This window comes from Babylonia areolata, chromosome 32 (genome assembly GCF_041734735.1).
Source record: "Babylonia areolata isolate BAREFJ2019XMU chromosome 32, ASM4173473v1, whole genome shotgun sequence".
Classification (NCBI taxonomy): domain Eukaryota; kingdom Metazoa; phylum Mollusca; class Gastropoda; order Neogastropoda; family Buccinidae; genus Babylonia; species Babylonia areolata.
In genome coordinates this window covers 3,051,010-3,066,009 of record NC_134907.1, presented here as the reverse complement: position 1 = coordinate 3,066,009, position 15,000 = coordinate 3,051,010, and the positions used below count along the sequence as shown (strand labels likewise).

Below are 15,000 nucleotides of genomic sequence, written 5' to 3'. Positions count from 1 at the left end.
TATGGTTTGCTGTTGTGTTGTATTGTGTTGTGCTGTGCTGTGCTGTGCTGTTCTTGTCTATGGTTTGCTGTTGTGTTGTATTGTATTGTATTGTGCTGTTCTGTGCTGTGCTGTGCTGTTCTGTGCTGTGCTGTGCTGTGCTGTTCTTGTCTATGGTTTGCTGTTGTGTTGTATTGTGTTGTGCTGTGCTGTGCTGTGCTGTTCTTGTCTATGGTTTGCTGTTGTGTTGTATTGTATTGTGCGGTGCTGTGCTGTGTTGTTCTAATCTATGGTTTGCTGTTGTATCGTATTGTATTGTGCTGTGCCGTGGTGTTCTGTTCTATGGTTTGCTGTTGTATTGCATTGCATTGCATTGCATTGTGTTGTATTGTGCTGTGCTGTGCTGTGCTGTGCTGTGCTGTGCCGTGTTGCTCTGTTCTATGGTTTGCTGTTGTATTGTATTGTATTGTGTTGTGGTGTGCTGTGCTGTGTTCTGTTCTGTGGTTTGCTGTTGTTTTGTATTGTATTGTGGTGTGCTGTGCTGTGTTCTGTTCTATGGTTTGCTGTTGTATTGTATTGTATTGTATTGTGGTGTGCTGTGCTGTGTTCTGTTCTGTGGTTTGCTGTTGTTTTGTATTGTATTATATTGTATCGTATTGCATTGTATTGGATTGTGCTGTGCTGTGCTGTGCTGTGTTGTTCTATTCTATGGTTTGCTGTTGTGTTGTATTGTGTTGTGCTGTGATGTGCTGTGCTGTGTTCTGTTCTATGGTTTGCTGTTGTATTGTATGCTGTTGTATTATATTGCTTTTTTTTTTTTTGCTTTTTTTGTACGCTTATAGTTGACTTCATCAAGTTTTTGCATCTTATACATATTATTATTAGTAGTAGTAGTTCTTTTTTTTATGTATATATCAATTATTTATTTACTATTTTTTCTCAAGGCCTGACTAAGCGCTTTGGGTTACGCTGCTGGTCAGGCATCTGCTTGGCAGATGTGGTGTAGCGTATATGGATTTGTCCGAACGCAGTGACGCCTCCTTGAGCTACTGAAACTGAAACTGAAACTGTATTGCATTGTATTGTATTGTGCTGTGCTGTGCTGTGCTGTGCTGTGTTGCTCTGCTCTATGGTTTGCTGTTGTATTGCACTGTGCTGTACTGTGGTGTGGTGTGCTGTGGCATGCTGTGGTGTGCTGTGTTGTGCTATGGCATGCTGTGCTGTGCTGTGCTATGGCATGCTGTGGTGGGCTGTGTTGCTCAGCTCTGTGGTTTGCTGTTGTATTTTATTGCGGTGTGCTGTGTTGTGCTATGGCATGCTGTGGTGGGCTGTGTTGTGCTATGGCATGCTGTGCTGTGCTGTGCTATGGCATGCTGTGGTGGGCTGTGTTGCTCTGCTCTATGGTTTGCTGTTGTATTGCACTGTGCTGTACTGTGGTGTGGTGTGCTATGGCATGCTGTGGTGGGCTGTGTTGCTCAGCTCTGTGGTTTGCTGTTGTATTTTATTGCGGTGTGCTGTGTTGTGCTATGGCATGCTGTGGTGTTGTGGTTTGCTGTGGTATTGTATTGTGCTGTGCTGTGCTGTGCTGTGCTGTGCTGTGCTGTGCTGTGCTGTACTGTGCTGTGCTGTACTGTGCTGTACTGTGCTGTACTGTGCTGTGCTGTTCTGTGCTGTGCTGTTCTCTGGTTTGCTGTGGTATTGTATTGTGCTGTGCTGTGCTGTACTGTGCTGTGCTGTGCTGTGCTGTGCTGTGCTGTTCTCTGGTTTGCTGTGGTGTTGTGGTATTGTGGCACTGCATTGTATGACGGTGTGAGGTGGTGTGATATTGTATTGCAATGTGAGGTGGTGTGATATTGTATTGTACTGTATTGTACTGCACTGCAATGTATGACGGTGTGAGGTGGTGTGATATTGTATTGCAATGTATGACGGTGTGAGGTGGTGTGATATTGTATTGCAATGTATGACGGTGTGAGGTGGTGTGATATTGTATTGCAATGTATGGCGGTGTGAGGTGGTGTGATATTGTATTGCAATGTATGACGGTGTGAGGTGGTGTGATATTGTATTGCAATGTATGGCGGTGTGAGGTGGTGTGATATTGTATTGCAATGTATGGCGGTGTGAGGTGGTGTGATATTGTATTGCAATGTATGGCGGTGTGAGGTGGTGTGATATTGTATTGCAATGTATGGCGGTGTGAGGTGGTGTGATATTGTACTGCACTGTATGGTGGTGTGAGGTGGTGTGATATTGTATTGCAATGTATGGCGGTGTGAGGTGGTGTGATATTGTATTGCAATGTATGGCGGTGTGAGGTGGTGTGATATTGTATTGCAATGTATGACGGTGTGAGGTGGTGTGATATTGTATTGCAATGTATGGCGGTGTGAGGTGGTGTGATATTGTATTGCAATGTATGGCGGTGTGAGGTGGTGTGATATTGTATTGCAATGTGTGGTGGTGTGAGGTGGTGTGATATTGTATTGCAATGTATTGTACTGCATTGCAATGTGTGGTGGTGTGAGGTGGTGTGATATTGTATTGCAGTGTGTGGTGGTGTGAGGTGGTGTGATATTGTACTGCACTGTATTGTACTGCATTGCAATGTGTGGTGGTGTGAGGTGGTGTGATATTGTATTGCAATGTGTGGTGGTGTGAGGTGGTGTGATATTGTACTGCAATGTGTGGTGGTGTGAGGTGGTGTGATATTGTATTGTACTGTATTGTACTGCACTGCAATGTATGACGGTGTGAGGTGGTGTGATATTGTATTGCAATGTATGGCGGTGTGAGGTGGTGTGATATTGTATTGCACTGTATTGTACTGCATTGCAATGTGTGGTGGTGTGAGGTGGTGTGATATTGTATTGCAATGTATTGTACTGCATTGCAATGTGTGGTGGTGTGAGGTGGTGTGATATTGTATTGCAATGTATTGTACTGCATTGCAATGTGTGGCGGTGTGAGGTGGTGTGATATTGTATTGCAATGTATGGCGGTGTGAGGTGGTGTGATATTGTACTGCAATGTGTGGCGGTGTGAGGTGGTGTGATATTGTATTGCAATGTATGACGGTGTGAGGTGGTGTGATATTGTATTGCAATGTATGACGGTGTGAGGTGGTGTGATATTGTATTGCAATGTATGGCGGTGTGAGGTGGTGTGATATTGTACTGCACTGTATGACGGTGTGAGGTGGTGTGATATTGTATTGCAATGTGTGGTGGTGTGAGGTGGTGTGATATTGTACTGCACTGTATGGTGGTGTGAGGTGGTGTGATATTGTACTGCACTGTATGGTGGTGTGAGGTGGTGTGATATTGTACTGCAATGTGTGGTGGTGTGAGGTGGTGTGATATTGTACTGCACTGTATTGTACTGCATTGCAATGTGTGGCGGTGTGCAGGGTGTGGAGGGTACCTGAACGGGGCCCAGGGGTCGTTCAGCTACCCACGGGTGCAGGGCCAGAACTACACACACGGCGTCAGCTGTGCCTGGCAGATCACCACGTCCTCTGACAAGGTGATATATGGGGTGGTGTATTGTGTTGTGTTGTATTGTGTTGTGTTGTATTGTGTTGTATTTGTTGTATTGTGTTGTATTGTGTTTTGTTGTATCGTATTGTGTTGTATTGTATTGTGTTGTATTGTGTTCTGTTGTATTGTGTTGTATTGTATTGTGTTGTATTGTGCTGTGTTGTGTTGTATTGTATTGTGTTGTATTGTGGTGTGCTGTATTGTACTCATGATGGTGGAGGTGATGATAGTAATAATTTAATAATCATAATAACAACAACAACAACAATGATGATGATGATAGTAGCAGTAGTAGTAGTAATAGTAGTAGTAGTAGTAGTAGTGATTTATAATAATATGAATAATAATATGAATAATAATATGAACAATATAATTTATGAATACTAACATTGACAGTGATAAAAATAATGACACTAATAATTATGACAGTAACAATAAAACGATTAATGAAAATATTACTACTGCTGCTGCTACTCCTAATACCACCACGAATAATGATAATAATAATAATGATAATGTTTTTCTGTTAGTATCATCATCATCGTCATGGTAACAGAGCCGCGCAAAGGAAGCCAAACCACACCAAACAAAAACCAACCACAAAAAAAACCCACAAAATAACAAAAACAAAATAAACTCGCATTAACTGACCTCCTAAACACCCCCCTCACCCCTACAACAACCATCGCCCAACATTCAAAAAAAAAAAAAAAAAAAAACTTCCGACAGATCCTGATGGTGACCTTCACGCGCTTCAACGTGGAGACTCACCCCCAGTGCAACTTCGACTTCCTGCAAATCCACGACGGGCCCACGGCCTCCTCGCACATCATCGGCAAGTACTGCGGCAACCAGCTGCCCAACGGGGGCCGCATCAACAGTACCCACCACCAGCTGTACTTCTGGTTCAAATCCGACGCCTCCGTTGCCAGTGACGGCTTCAGTTTGTCATGGACGTCTGCGGATCCTGGTGAGAAATGGGGGCGAGGGAGTGAGAGGGGGTTGGTAGGGTTGTGGGGTGTGGGTGGCGGGATGAAGGGTGGTGGGATTGTGCGGATCCGGGTGAGAAGTGAGTGGGGGTGTGGTGTGTGTGGTGGGGCAGGGAGGGGACGTGGGTGGCGTCAGAGGTGATGAAAACAGTGAGGGTTGGGGAGTAGCTGAGCAATATTTTTTTGTTTTGTTTTATTTGCTGTTGTTTTTTATCTGTTTGTTTGTTTTAGCAGATAGGTTCAGAAACTTATCTGCCAATACAGTGTGAGTGAAGCAGTCGGTTTGGGTTAAGTGGTTGGTGGTGAGTAGGGGAAGGGTGGGGGGGCGATGGTGTCGTGTGGGTGGGATAGTGGTGGGTTGGTTTGGGGGGACTGGGTTGTAAGAGTATGGGTGGGTGGGTTGGCAGTGGTGTGTGTCTGTGAGTGTCTGTGTGTCAGTTGTTTTGTGTGTGGGTGTGCGTCTGTGTGAGTGTGTGTGCGCGCGCATGCGTTTGTGTTTGTGTGTTATGTCTGAAATTGCATGAACGTGTGTAGATGCGTCTTTCTGTGTTGCGAAATAAAACCAGAACAAACACATGTAAAACGTTGTGTTTTTGGTTTTGTTTTTTTATAACTTACCCCCACCCCCAAACTTCAACCCACCCCTAACCTCTCCACCCCCAAACTTCAACCCACCCCTAACCTCTCCACCCCCAAACTTCAACCCACCCCTAACCTCTCCACCCCCAAACTTCAACCCACCCCTAACCTCTCCACCCCCTAACTTCAACCCACCCCTAACCTGTCCACACCCAATCTTCAACCCACCCCTAACCTTTCCACCCCCAAACTTCAACCCACCCCTAACCTCTCCACCCCCAAACTTCAACCCACCCCTAACCTCTCCACCCCCAAACTTCAACCCACCCCTAACCTCTCCACCCCCAAACTTCAACCCACCCCTAACCTCTCCACCCCCTAACTTCAACCCACCCCTAACCTGTCCACACCCAATCTTCAACCCACCCCTAACCTTTCCACCCCCAAACTTCAACCCACCCCTAACCTCTCCACCCCCAAACTTCAACCCACCCCAAAGCTTTCCACCCCCAAACTTCAACCCACCCCTAACCTCTCCACCCCCAAACTTCAACCCACCCCTAACCTCTCCACCCCCTAACTTCAACCCACCCCTAACCTCTCCACCCCCTAACTTCAACCCACCCCTAACCTCTCCACCCCCTAACTTCAACCCACCCCAAAGCTTTCCACCCCCAAACTTCAACCCACCCCTAACCTCTCCACCCCCAAACTTCAACCCACCCCTAAGCTTTCCACCCCCTAACTTCAACCCACCCCTAACCTTTCCACCCCCAAACTTCAACCCACCCCTAACCTGTCCACACCCAAACTTCAACCCACCCCTAACCTGTCCACACCCAAACTTCAACCCACCCCTAACCTTTCCACCCCCAAACTGCAACCCACCCCTAACCTCTCCACCTGTTTTCTTCTCAGTGTGTGGCGGGATACTGAACAACGCTTCCCATGGCGCTATCAGCAGCCCTGGCTACCCGGGCAACTACCCGCATAGCCGGGACTGCGTGTGGGTGGTGTCTGTACCTTTGGGTAACAACATCATGATCACCTTCGCCGCCCTGGCTCTGGAGCACCACCCCAACTGTACCTTTGACTTCCTGGAGGTGAGTGTGTGTGTCAGTGTGTCTGTCAGTGTGCTTCGTTGTCAGTGTCTGTCAGTGTGCTTCATTGTCAGTGTCTGTCAGTGTGCTTCATTGTCAGTGTCTGTCAGTGTGCTTCATTGTCAGTGTCTGTCAGTGTGCTTCGTTGTCAGTGTCTGTCAGTGTGGTGTCTGTCAGTGTGCTTCGTTGTGAGTGTCTGTCAGTGTGCTTCATTGTCAGTGTCTGTCAGTGTGCTTCATTGTGTGTCTGTCAGTGTGCTTCATTGTCAGTGTCTGTCAGTGTGCTTCATTGTGAGTGGCCGTCAGTGTGCTTCATTGTCAGTGTCTGTCACTTCATTGTCTGTGTCTGTCACTTCGTTGTCAGTGTCTGTCAGTGTGCTTCATTGTCAGTGTCTGTCAGTGTGCTTCATTGTCAGTGTCTGTCAGTGTGCTTCATTGTCAGTGTCTGTCAGTGTGCTTCATTGTCAGTGTCTGTCAGTGTGCTTCATTGTCAGTGTCTGTCAGTGTGCTTCATTGTCAGTGTCTGTCAGTGTGCTTCATTGTCAGTGTCTGTCACTTCATTGTCAGTGTCTGTCAGTGTGCTTCATTGTGAGTGGCCGTCAGTGTGCTTCATTGTCAGTGTCTGTCACTTCATTGTCTGTGTCTGTCACTTCGTTGTCAGTGTCTGTCAGTGTACTTCATTGTCAGTGTCTGTCACTTCATTGTCAGTGTCTGTCAGTGTACTTCATTGTCAGTGTCTGTCAGTGTACTTCATTGTCAGTGTCTGTCAGTGTACTTCATTGTCAGTGTCTGTCAGTGTGCTTCGTTGTCAGTGTCTGTCAGTGTGCTTCGTTGTCAGTGTCTGTCAGTGTACTTCATTGTCAGTGTCTGTCACTTCATTGTCAGTGTCTGTCAGTGTGCTTCATTGTGAGTGGCCGTCAGTGTGCTTCATTGTCAGTGTCTGTCACTTCATTGTCTGTGTCTGTCACTTCGTTGTCAGTGTCTGTCAGTGTACTTCATTGTCAGTGTCTGTCACTTCATTGTCAGTGTCTGTCAGTGTACTTCGTTGTCAGTGTCTGTCAGTGTACTTCATTATCAGTGTCTGTCACTTCATTGTCAGTGTCTGTCAGTGTACTTCATTATCAGTGTCTGTCAGTGTGCTTCATTGTGAGTGTCTGTCAGTGTACTTCATTGTGAGTGTCTGTCACTTCATTGTCAGTGTCTGTCAGTGTGCTTCATTGTGAGTGTCTGTCAGTGTACTTCGTTGTCAGTGTCTGTCAGTGTACTTCATTGTCAGTGTCTGTCACTTCATTGTCAGTGTCTGTCAGTGTACTTCATTATCAGTGTCTGTCAGTGTGCTTCATTGTGAGTGTCTGTCACTTCATTGTCAGTGTCTGTCAGTGTGCTTCATTGTCAGTGTCTGTCACTTCATTGTCAGTGTCTGTCAGTGTGCTTCATTGTCAGTGTCTGTCAGTGTGCTTCATTGTGAGTGTCTGTCAGTGTGCTTCATTGTCAGTGTCTGTCAGTGTACTTCATTGTCAGTGTCTGTCAGTGTGCTTCATTGCAAGCCATGACAGATCAATAGCACCTGGACAAGACACTCTCCACTCATCAGAACAGCAAAGTAGGTAACTGCTGTCCCAACTATCTGGGCTAGAATTTGATTTTAGTGGAGAGTGTCTTGCCCAAGTTAATCCGCACTCTCTCGGCCGAAAGGGTTTTAGGGCGGTTTGCAAAAAGAGATACCATTGGTAATACAACTCTAAATAGTACTGTGAAAGTGTCGCGTTCCCTACACGAAGGCCATTGCCATTACCTCAACATTTTGCCTCACTGAGCAGAACGGGTTTCCAGGAATGGTACGATGTTTATCATTGTAGCTTAGTATCAGTATCAGTATCAGTAGCTCAAGGAGGTGTCACTGCGTTCGGACAAATCCATATACGCTACGCCACATCTGACCCAACGCGCTTAATCAGCTTGTAGCTTAGATACCGCTGGTCAGTTGCTAAAGAGAAAATCTAATTCTATTGTTCCTGTAGATGTTTTTTGGCTCCCTGTCAGCTTGATACTAAGCCCTCCTCCGAAGTCACTCTCGTGGAATCTTTTGGGGTTGGAAAGAGGCAGAATGGTAAAGACGCTCATCTGCCAATACAATGTCGTTAAGGGACTGGATCCCCCTTCTATCCCTTTCTCTCAAGTTTGACTGGAAAATCGGACTGAACGACAAGTCCTTCGAATGAGACTGTGAATCGAGGTCCCGTGTACAGCACGCACTTGGCGCACTGAAAAACAACCCATGGCAACGAGAGTGTTGTACTGTGGAAACATTCAGCAGAAGAAGTCCACCCTGATAGGTACCACAGATATACATGCATACACTCAAGGCCTGAAAAGAGTTATGGCCCTTCTCAGGCGTCTGCATAGCAAATGTGGTGTAGCGTTATGGACTTGTCCGAACGCAGTGACGCCTCCTTGAGGAACCGAAACGTTTGAAGACACGAGGTGGAACCATTCTGCCTCCAAAATGACCACCTTAAGACTTTGTCTCGATTCTTACCCAAAAAAATTAAAATAATAAAATGAAATATTTTTTGTTTTAAAAAGCGTGTTGTAACACGTGACCGTCACGTGACAGATCCGGTCCGGGGTGACGTCAGAGGCGCCGTTGCTCCAGCGCTACTGCAGCACGTCCACCCCGGCACCTGTCACCACGCTGGGGTCCAATGCCTACGTGCTGTTCCACACAGACAACAGTCTGACTGACCGAGGTTTCCACATCACCTATGCTGCTGTGCCTGGTACGTTGCGGTGGGTGGGCGGGCGGGTGGGGTTGTGGGAGTGATGGGTTATGGTGTGTTGGTGTGTAGGTGTGTGGGTGGGGTTGTGGGAGTGTTAGGTTGGCTGTGTGGGCGTTTTATGTGGGGTGGGGGATTGGCTGATTGACAGAGGCTTCCACCTCACCTATGCCTGCCCCCGTACGTTGCTGTGGGGGGTGGGGGGTGCGGGGACGGAGGGTGGGTCTGACTGGGGGTGTGCGAATGTGTGGATGGGTGTGGGGGGAGGGGGGCGTTGGGTGTGTGGGTGGGTGGGATGGATGACTGACAGAGGCTCCCACATCACATATGCCGCTGTGCCAGGTACGTTGCTGTGGGTGTGATTGTGGGTGTGTGAGGGTGGGTGGGCGTACTGTTGAGGGCGGGGGGAGGGGGGTGGGATTGTGGGAGAAGGTTATGGGTGTTTGAGGGGGGGGGGGTGGGCATGTTTGTTTTTTTTTTTTTTTAAGTACAGATGGGGGTGTCAAAGTAAGATGTGTGGATGGGTGATGGTGGTGGTGGTGTGGGTGTTTTGGGGTATGGGTGGGGTTGTGGATGTGAGGTGCGGATAGGTGGTGATTGTATAGGTATATAGTTGTTTTGTGGTGGTTGTTTTAGGGGGCTATTGGTGGGGGTAGGGGGGAGTATGGACCTTGGGTCTGTATGGGTGGTGTTGGTACGGATAAGGTGGGGTTTTTTTCTGGGGGTTATAGGTAGGGGTGTCGAGTGTGAGGCGTGGGTGAGTGTGTGTGTGTGTGCGGTGATGCGGGTGTGGAGAGTGTGGATGGGTGGTGGGGTGGGAGTGTGTGCTCAAATGTGCCGGCGGATGGAGAGGGGTGGGGGTGGTGGGGGATGTTGCTGTGTATGTGTGCTTTTGTCTGTCATAGTAGGAGGAGGAGGAGGAGCTGGAGGAGGAGGAGAAGTAGAAAGAATGTTAGGAGGAGGTGGAGGAGGAATAGTAGTAGTATGATTCGGAGTAGAAAAAGTAGTAGGAGGAGTAGAAGGAGGAGGAGGAAGAGTTAAAGAAGGAATAATAGGAGTTGGAGGAGTAGAAGGAGGAGGAGGAAGAGTTAAAGAAGGAATAATAGGAGTTGGAGGAGTAGAAGGAGGAGGAGGAAGAGTTAAAGAAGGAATAATAGGAGTTGGAGGAGTAGAAGGAGGAGGAGGAAGAGTTAAAGAAGGAATAATAGGAGTTGGAGGAGTAGAAGGAGGAGGAGGAAGAGTTAAAGAAGGAATAATAGGAGTTGGAGGAGTAGAAGGAGGAGGAGGAAGAGTTAAAGAAGGAATAATAGGAGTTGGAGGAGTAGAAGGAGGAGGAGGAAGAGTTAAAGAAGGAATAATAGGAGTTGGAGGAGTAGAAGGAGGAGGAGGAAGAGTTAAAGAAGGAATAATAGGAGTTGGAGGAGTAGAAGGAGGAGGAGGAAGAGTTAAAGAAGGAATAATAGGAGTTGGAGGAGTAGGATGAGAAGGAGTAAAAAAGAGTAGTAGGGGGAGGAGCAGCAGAAGTAATAGTGCTTCTTTATTTATTATTGTTTTATTTTTTGTTCATTCGTTTATCTCAGTTTATTTATTTGTTTGTTATCTATCAATCTATAAAAATGATTAATTCCCCTCTATCTCTCTATCTACCCATCTCTCTCTCTCTCTCTCTCTCTCTCTCTCTCTCTCTCTCTCTCGTTCTGCCAAAGTCAAAAGATATTACAGACCTCAAAAACTTTAGACCAATATCCCAACTATCCGTTGTTTCCAAGCCTCTCGAAAAGCACGTCCACAAACACCTTATGAAACATATGGAGCAATGCAACCTCTTTCATCCCCTTCAGTCCGGTTTTCGCCGTTATCACTCTTGTCACACAGCCTTAACCCGACTTTGTGACACGTGGTTATCTGCAGTTAATCATAACAAGATCACTGGAACAGTTTTCCTCGATTTAAAGAAGGCCTTTGATCTTGTGGATCACGAAATACTGATAAACAAATTAAAGGAGTATACTCAAAACCAGTCAGCTGCCTCATTCTTCCGGTCTAACCTGGAAAACAGAACACAGCGTGTTTACTTAAATGGCACGTATTCTTCTGAAGGTCATGTAGATTGTGTTGTACCGCAAGGCTGTATTCTTGGACCTCTACAACTTTGCATCTTTTTAAACGACTTGCTGATGCACATATCACCTTGCAACGTCATCTGCGATCTGTTCGCTGATGACAGTTCTCTTCATTGTAATGACGCTAACATCGATCTTGTACAATCATCGCTACAACAGGGAATAAATGACATTTCAGACTGGTGTAACCAGAATCACATGGAACTAAACCCACATAAGACAAAAAGTATGGCACTGACATCCAGACAGAAACACCAACATAAGCCTCTCACTTTAAAACTTGAGGTAAACAAGAACTCAATTGAACAAGTTTGTGAGCACTGCGTTCTTGGGGTAATAATTGATAAAGAACTAAACTGACAAGCTCATGTTAACCATATCTGCAAACATTTAGCTCGCAATCTGCTCTTAATAATATGTCGATGCTCCAACCCGAAAATTATTCTTCGGGGCGGTTTGTCTTTCTCATATCAGTTATGCATTTACAGTCAGGAGCAATGCCAGTCACAACCAGCTCAAAAACATTAACTCATTACATAGACCTGCAGCTAAGCTTATTCTTCGCGACCACTCACTGTCAACGGATGAGACATTAATAAAACTGGAAATGATTATTACCACTGCACAAGCAATTCGACTACAATAGAATGGTCCTCATGTTCAAAGTACACAACCACATGTCACCACCCTACCTCAATGAATTTGTTCAAAGGGCAACAGAGCGTTACGATTCAGATAATCATATTCTGCCTCGTGTGCGCATTGACTTGTACAAATTTAGCTTTGCATATTTTGGACCATCTGTTTAGAACTCGCTTCCTACGTTCATCAAGACGGGCAATTCATTATCGTCCTTTAAATCAAGGGTACGAAAACTTCTGCTCCACACAAACAACAGGCCCCAAAACCAAATATAACCGGCCTAAAAACATCATGCCCTATTTGTGAAATGTATGCGTTGTCTATTCCTTTACATACACTTACGTGTATCTTCTTATTTTCAACCTTTTGTGATTTTCATGTATCACGCTATTGATTGGATGTTATTGCCTGCCACATCAGCATCAGATTCGCCATCATTATTGTATATGTACAGTGATATAACTATGTTTCTCTGTTCTCTCTATGTATTTCTCATTTCAGTCATGCCTCTTTCCTGTATTCTGTGTGGTGATTAATTTGACAGTCTTAATAACCCCTTTACTTCTTGATTTTTTTCTTTTCTTTTTTCAGTATCTGCTATTGTACTACAGTATGATTTATAATGTAATACAATATGATTTGATACCAAATTATGTTTATGTATGCATATGCATACATATATGTATGTACATGTAGACTTATGCATGCATGTGTGTATATGTGCGTATATGTATGTGCATAAGGGTGTGTGTGTTTGGGGATGATTGTGTGCATATGGGTGTGGATGGGTGGGTGTGAGTGTGTGACTGTGTTCCCTTTATTATAGATGGGTGGGTGTGAGTGTGTGACTGTTCCCTTTATTATAGTTTCATAATGATGATGATGGTGCGTTGATTAGTATTATAATTATCATTAGTAGTAGGGGTGGTGGTGGTGGTAGTAGTAGTAGTAGTAGTAGTAGTAGTAGTAGAAGTGGTAGTAGTAGTATTTACCATTATTATTATTGTTGTGTCTTATCGTTACTGTTTTTGTTGTCACAAGGACAAGTTAGAAGACAAGACAATGCCTAAAATCTTTATCCTTGAGTAATCAAGTTTTTGAATCTTGAATCTTGAATCTCTCTCTCTCTCTTTCTACCTACCTATCTGTCTATCTACCTATATATCTACCCATCTCTCTCTCCATCTCTCTCTCTCTCTTTCTACCTATCTATGTACCTATATATCAACCCATCTATCAATCTGTCTACCTCTCTCTCTCTCCCTCTCTCTCTCTCTCTCTCTCTTTCTACCTATCTATTTATCTACCTATATATCTACCCATCTATCTATCTGTCTACCTCTCTCCCTCTCTCTCTCTTTCTACCTATTTATCCACCAATATATCTACCCATCTATCTATCTGTCTGTCTACCTCACTCTCTCTCTCTCTCTCTCTCTCTCTCCATCTCTCTCTCTTTCTGCCTATCTATTTATCTGCCTATATATCTACCCATCTATCTGTCTACCTCTCTCCATCTCTCTCTCTTTCTACCTATCTATTTATCTGCCTATATATCAACCCATCTATCAATCTGTCTACCTCTCTCTCTCCCTCTCTCCATCTCTCTCTCTCTCTCTCTCTCTCTCTCTCTCTCTCTTTCTACCTATCTATTTATCTACCTATATATCTACCCATCTATCTATCTGTGTACCCCTCTCTCTCTCTCTTTCTACCTATTTATCCACCAATATATCTACCCATCTATCTATCTGTCTGTCTACCTCTCTCTCTCTCTCTCTCTCTCTCTCTCTCTCTCTCTCTCTCTCTCTCTCTCTCTCTCTTTCTACCTATCTATTTATCTACCTATATATCTACCCATCTATCTGTCTACCTCTCTCCATCTCTCTCTCTTTCTACCTAATTATCTACCTATATATCTACCCATCTATCAATCTGTCTGCCTCCCCCCCTCTCTCTCTCTCTCTATCTTTCTATCTATCTACCTATATTATTATCTACCCATCTATTTATCTACCCATTTCTCTCTCTCTCTCTCTCTCTCTCTCTCTCTCTCTATCTATCTATCTATCTCTCCCTGTCTATCTACCTATATATCTACCCATCTCTCTACCTGTCTATATATCTCCCATTTATGTCCCACCCACCCAGCGGGCTCGGGGTGTGGAGGAGTGCTGACGGGGCCGGAGGGCAACTTCACCTCTCCCAACTACCCCAACACGTACCAGCACAACGCGGAGTGCGAGTGGACCATCACCACCAACAGGGGAGACAACATCGTGCTCACCTTCAACGCCTTCCGACTGGAGAGTGGCTACCGCTGCCGTTTCGACTTTTTGGAGGTATGGTCTTTTGAAAGCGTCAAAAGTTGTTGTTTTTGTGGGTTTTTTTCTGTTGTTTATTAATAGGAGGTTTTTTTTTTACTATTTGGGCGAAAGATCCTTTGGAAGCGTCAAAAGCTTGTTTGTGTTGTTGTTGTTGTTGTTGTTGTTTGCTATTTGGACGTAAAGTTTTTTGAAAGCGTCAAAAGTTGTTGTTTTTTTGTGTTTTTTCTGTTGTTTTTTTAATAGTTTTTTTTGTTTTTTTTTGTTTGTTTTGTTTGGGTTTTTTTACTATTTGGGCGAAAGGTCCTTTGGAAGCGTCAAAAGCTTGTTTTTGTTGTTGTTGTTGTTGTTTGCTTTTTGGACGTAAGGTCTTTTGGAAGCGTCAAAAGGTGGTGTTTTTTTTGTTTTGTTTTTTTTTCTTGTTTTTCGTTGTTTTTTACCTTTTAGACGTAAGGTCTGTTGGAAGCGTCAAAAGGTTGAGTTGTTTCCATTCACTTTTACTATTTGGACGTAATGGCTTTTAGAAGTGTCAAAAGGCCTTTAAAAAAAATACTTACACTTAAGGTTTGAGGAAACGTCAAAAGTCTTTTTTGTAGTGCGGGGGTTGGGGGGGGGGGTACTATTCTGAGGTAAGGTCTTTTGGAAACGTCAGTTACACTCCAGCTCATTTACACAAAACCTCAGTAATCAAATACATCCTGAAATAAGCATGTCTGGTTTTGTCCTGCCTTGTCTTGTCTTGTCTTGTCTCGTCTGTCAGGTACATAACAATGCCAGTGAGACATCGTGAAAAATAATGTCTGGTTTTGTCCTGCCTTGTCTTGTCTTGCCTTGTCTGTCAGGTACATAACAATGCCAGTGAGACATCGTGAAAAATAATGTCTGGTTTTGTCCTGCCTTGTCTTGTCTTGCCTTGTCTGTCAGGTACATAACAATGCCAGTGAGACAT

The 15,000-nt window shown here is 44.9% G+C and overlaps 1 protein-coding gene across 2 annotated transcripts in view; it reads left to right on the top strand.

Moving 5' to 3' along the window:
* The window catches only part of LOC143276567 (cubilin-like), a 168,401-nt gene that overhangs the window by 43,242 nt on the left and 110,159 nt on the right, over positions 1-15,000 (top strand). For both annotated transcript variants that reach the window (XM_076581155.1, XM_076581156.1), the window contains exons 16-20: positions 3,389-3,504; positions 4,248-4,488; positions 6,005-6,189; positions 8,803-8,965; positions 13,879-14,069. In XM_076581155.1, the coding sequence (XP_076437270.1) occupies positions 3,389-3,504; positions 4,248-4,488; positions 6,005-6,189; positions 8,803-8,965; positions 13,879-14,069 (896 nt within the window). The remainder of the gene's footprint in view (positions 1-3,388; positions 3,505-4,247; positions 4,489-6,004; positions 6,190-8,802; positions 8,966-13,878; positions 14,070-15,000) is intronic.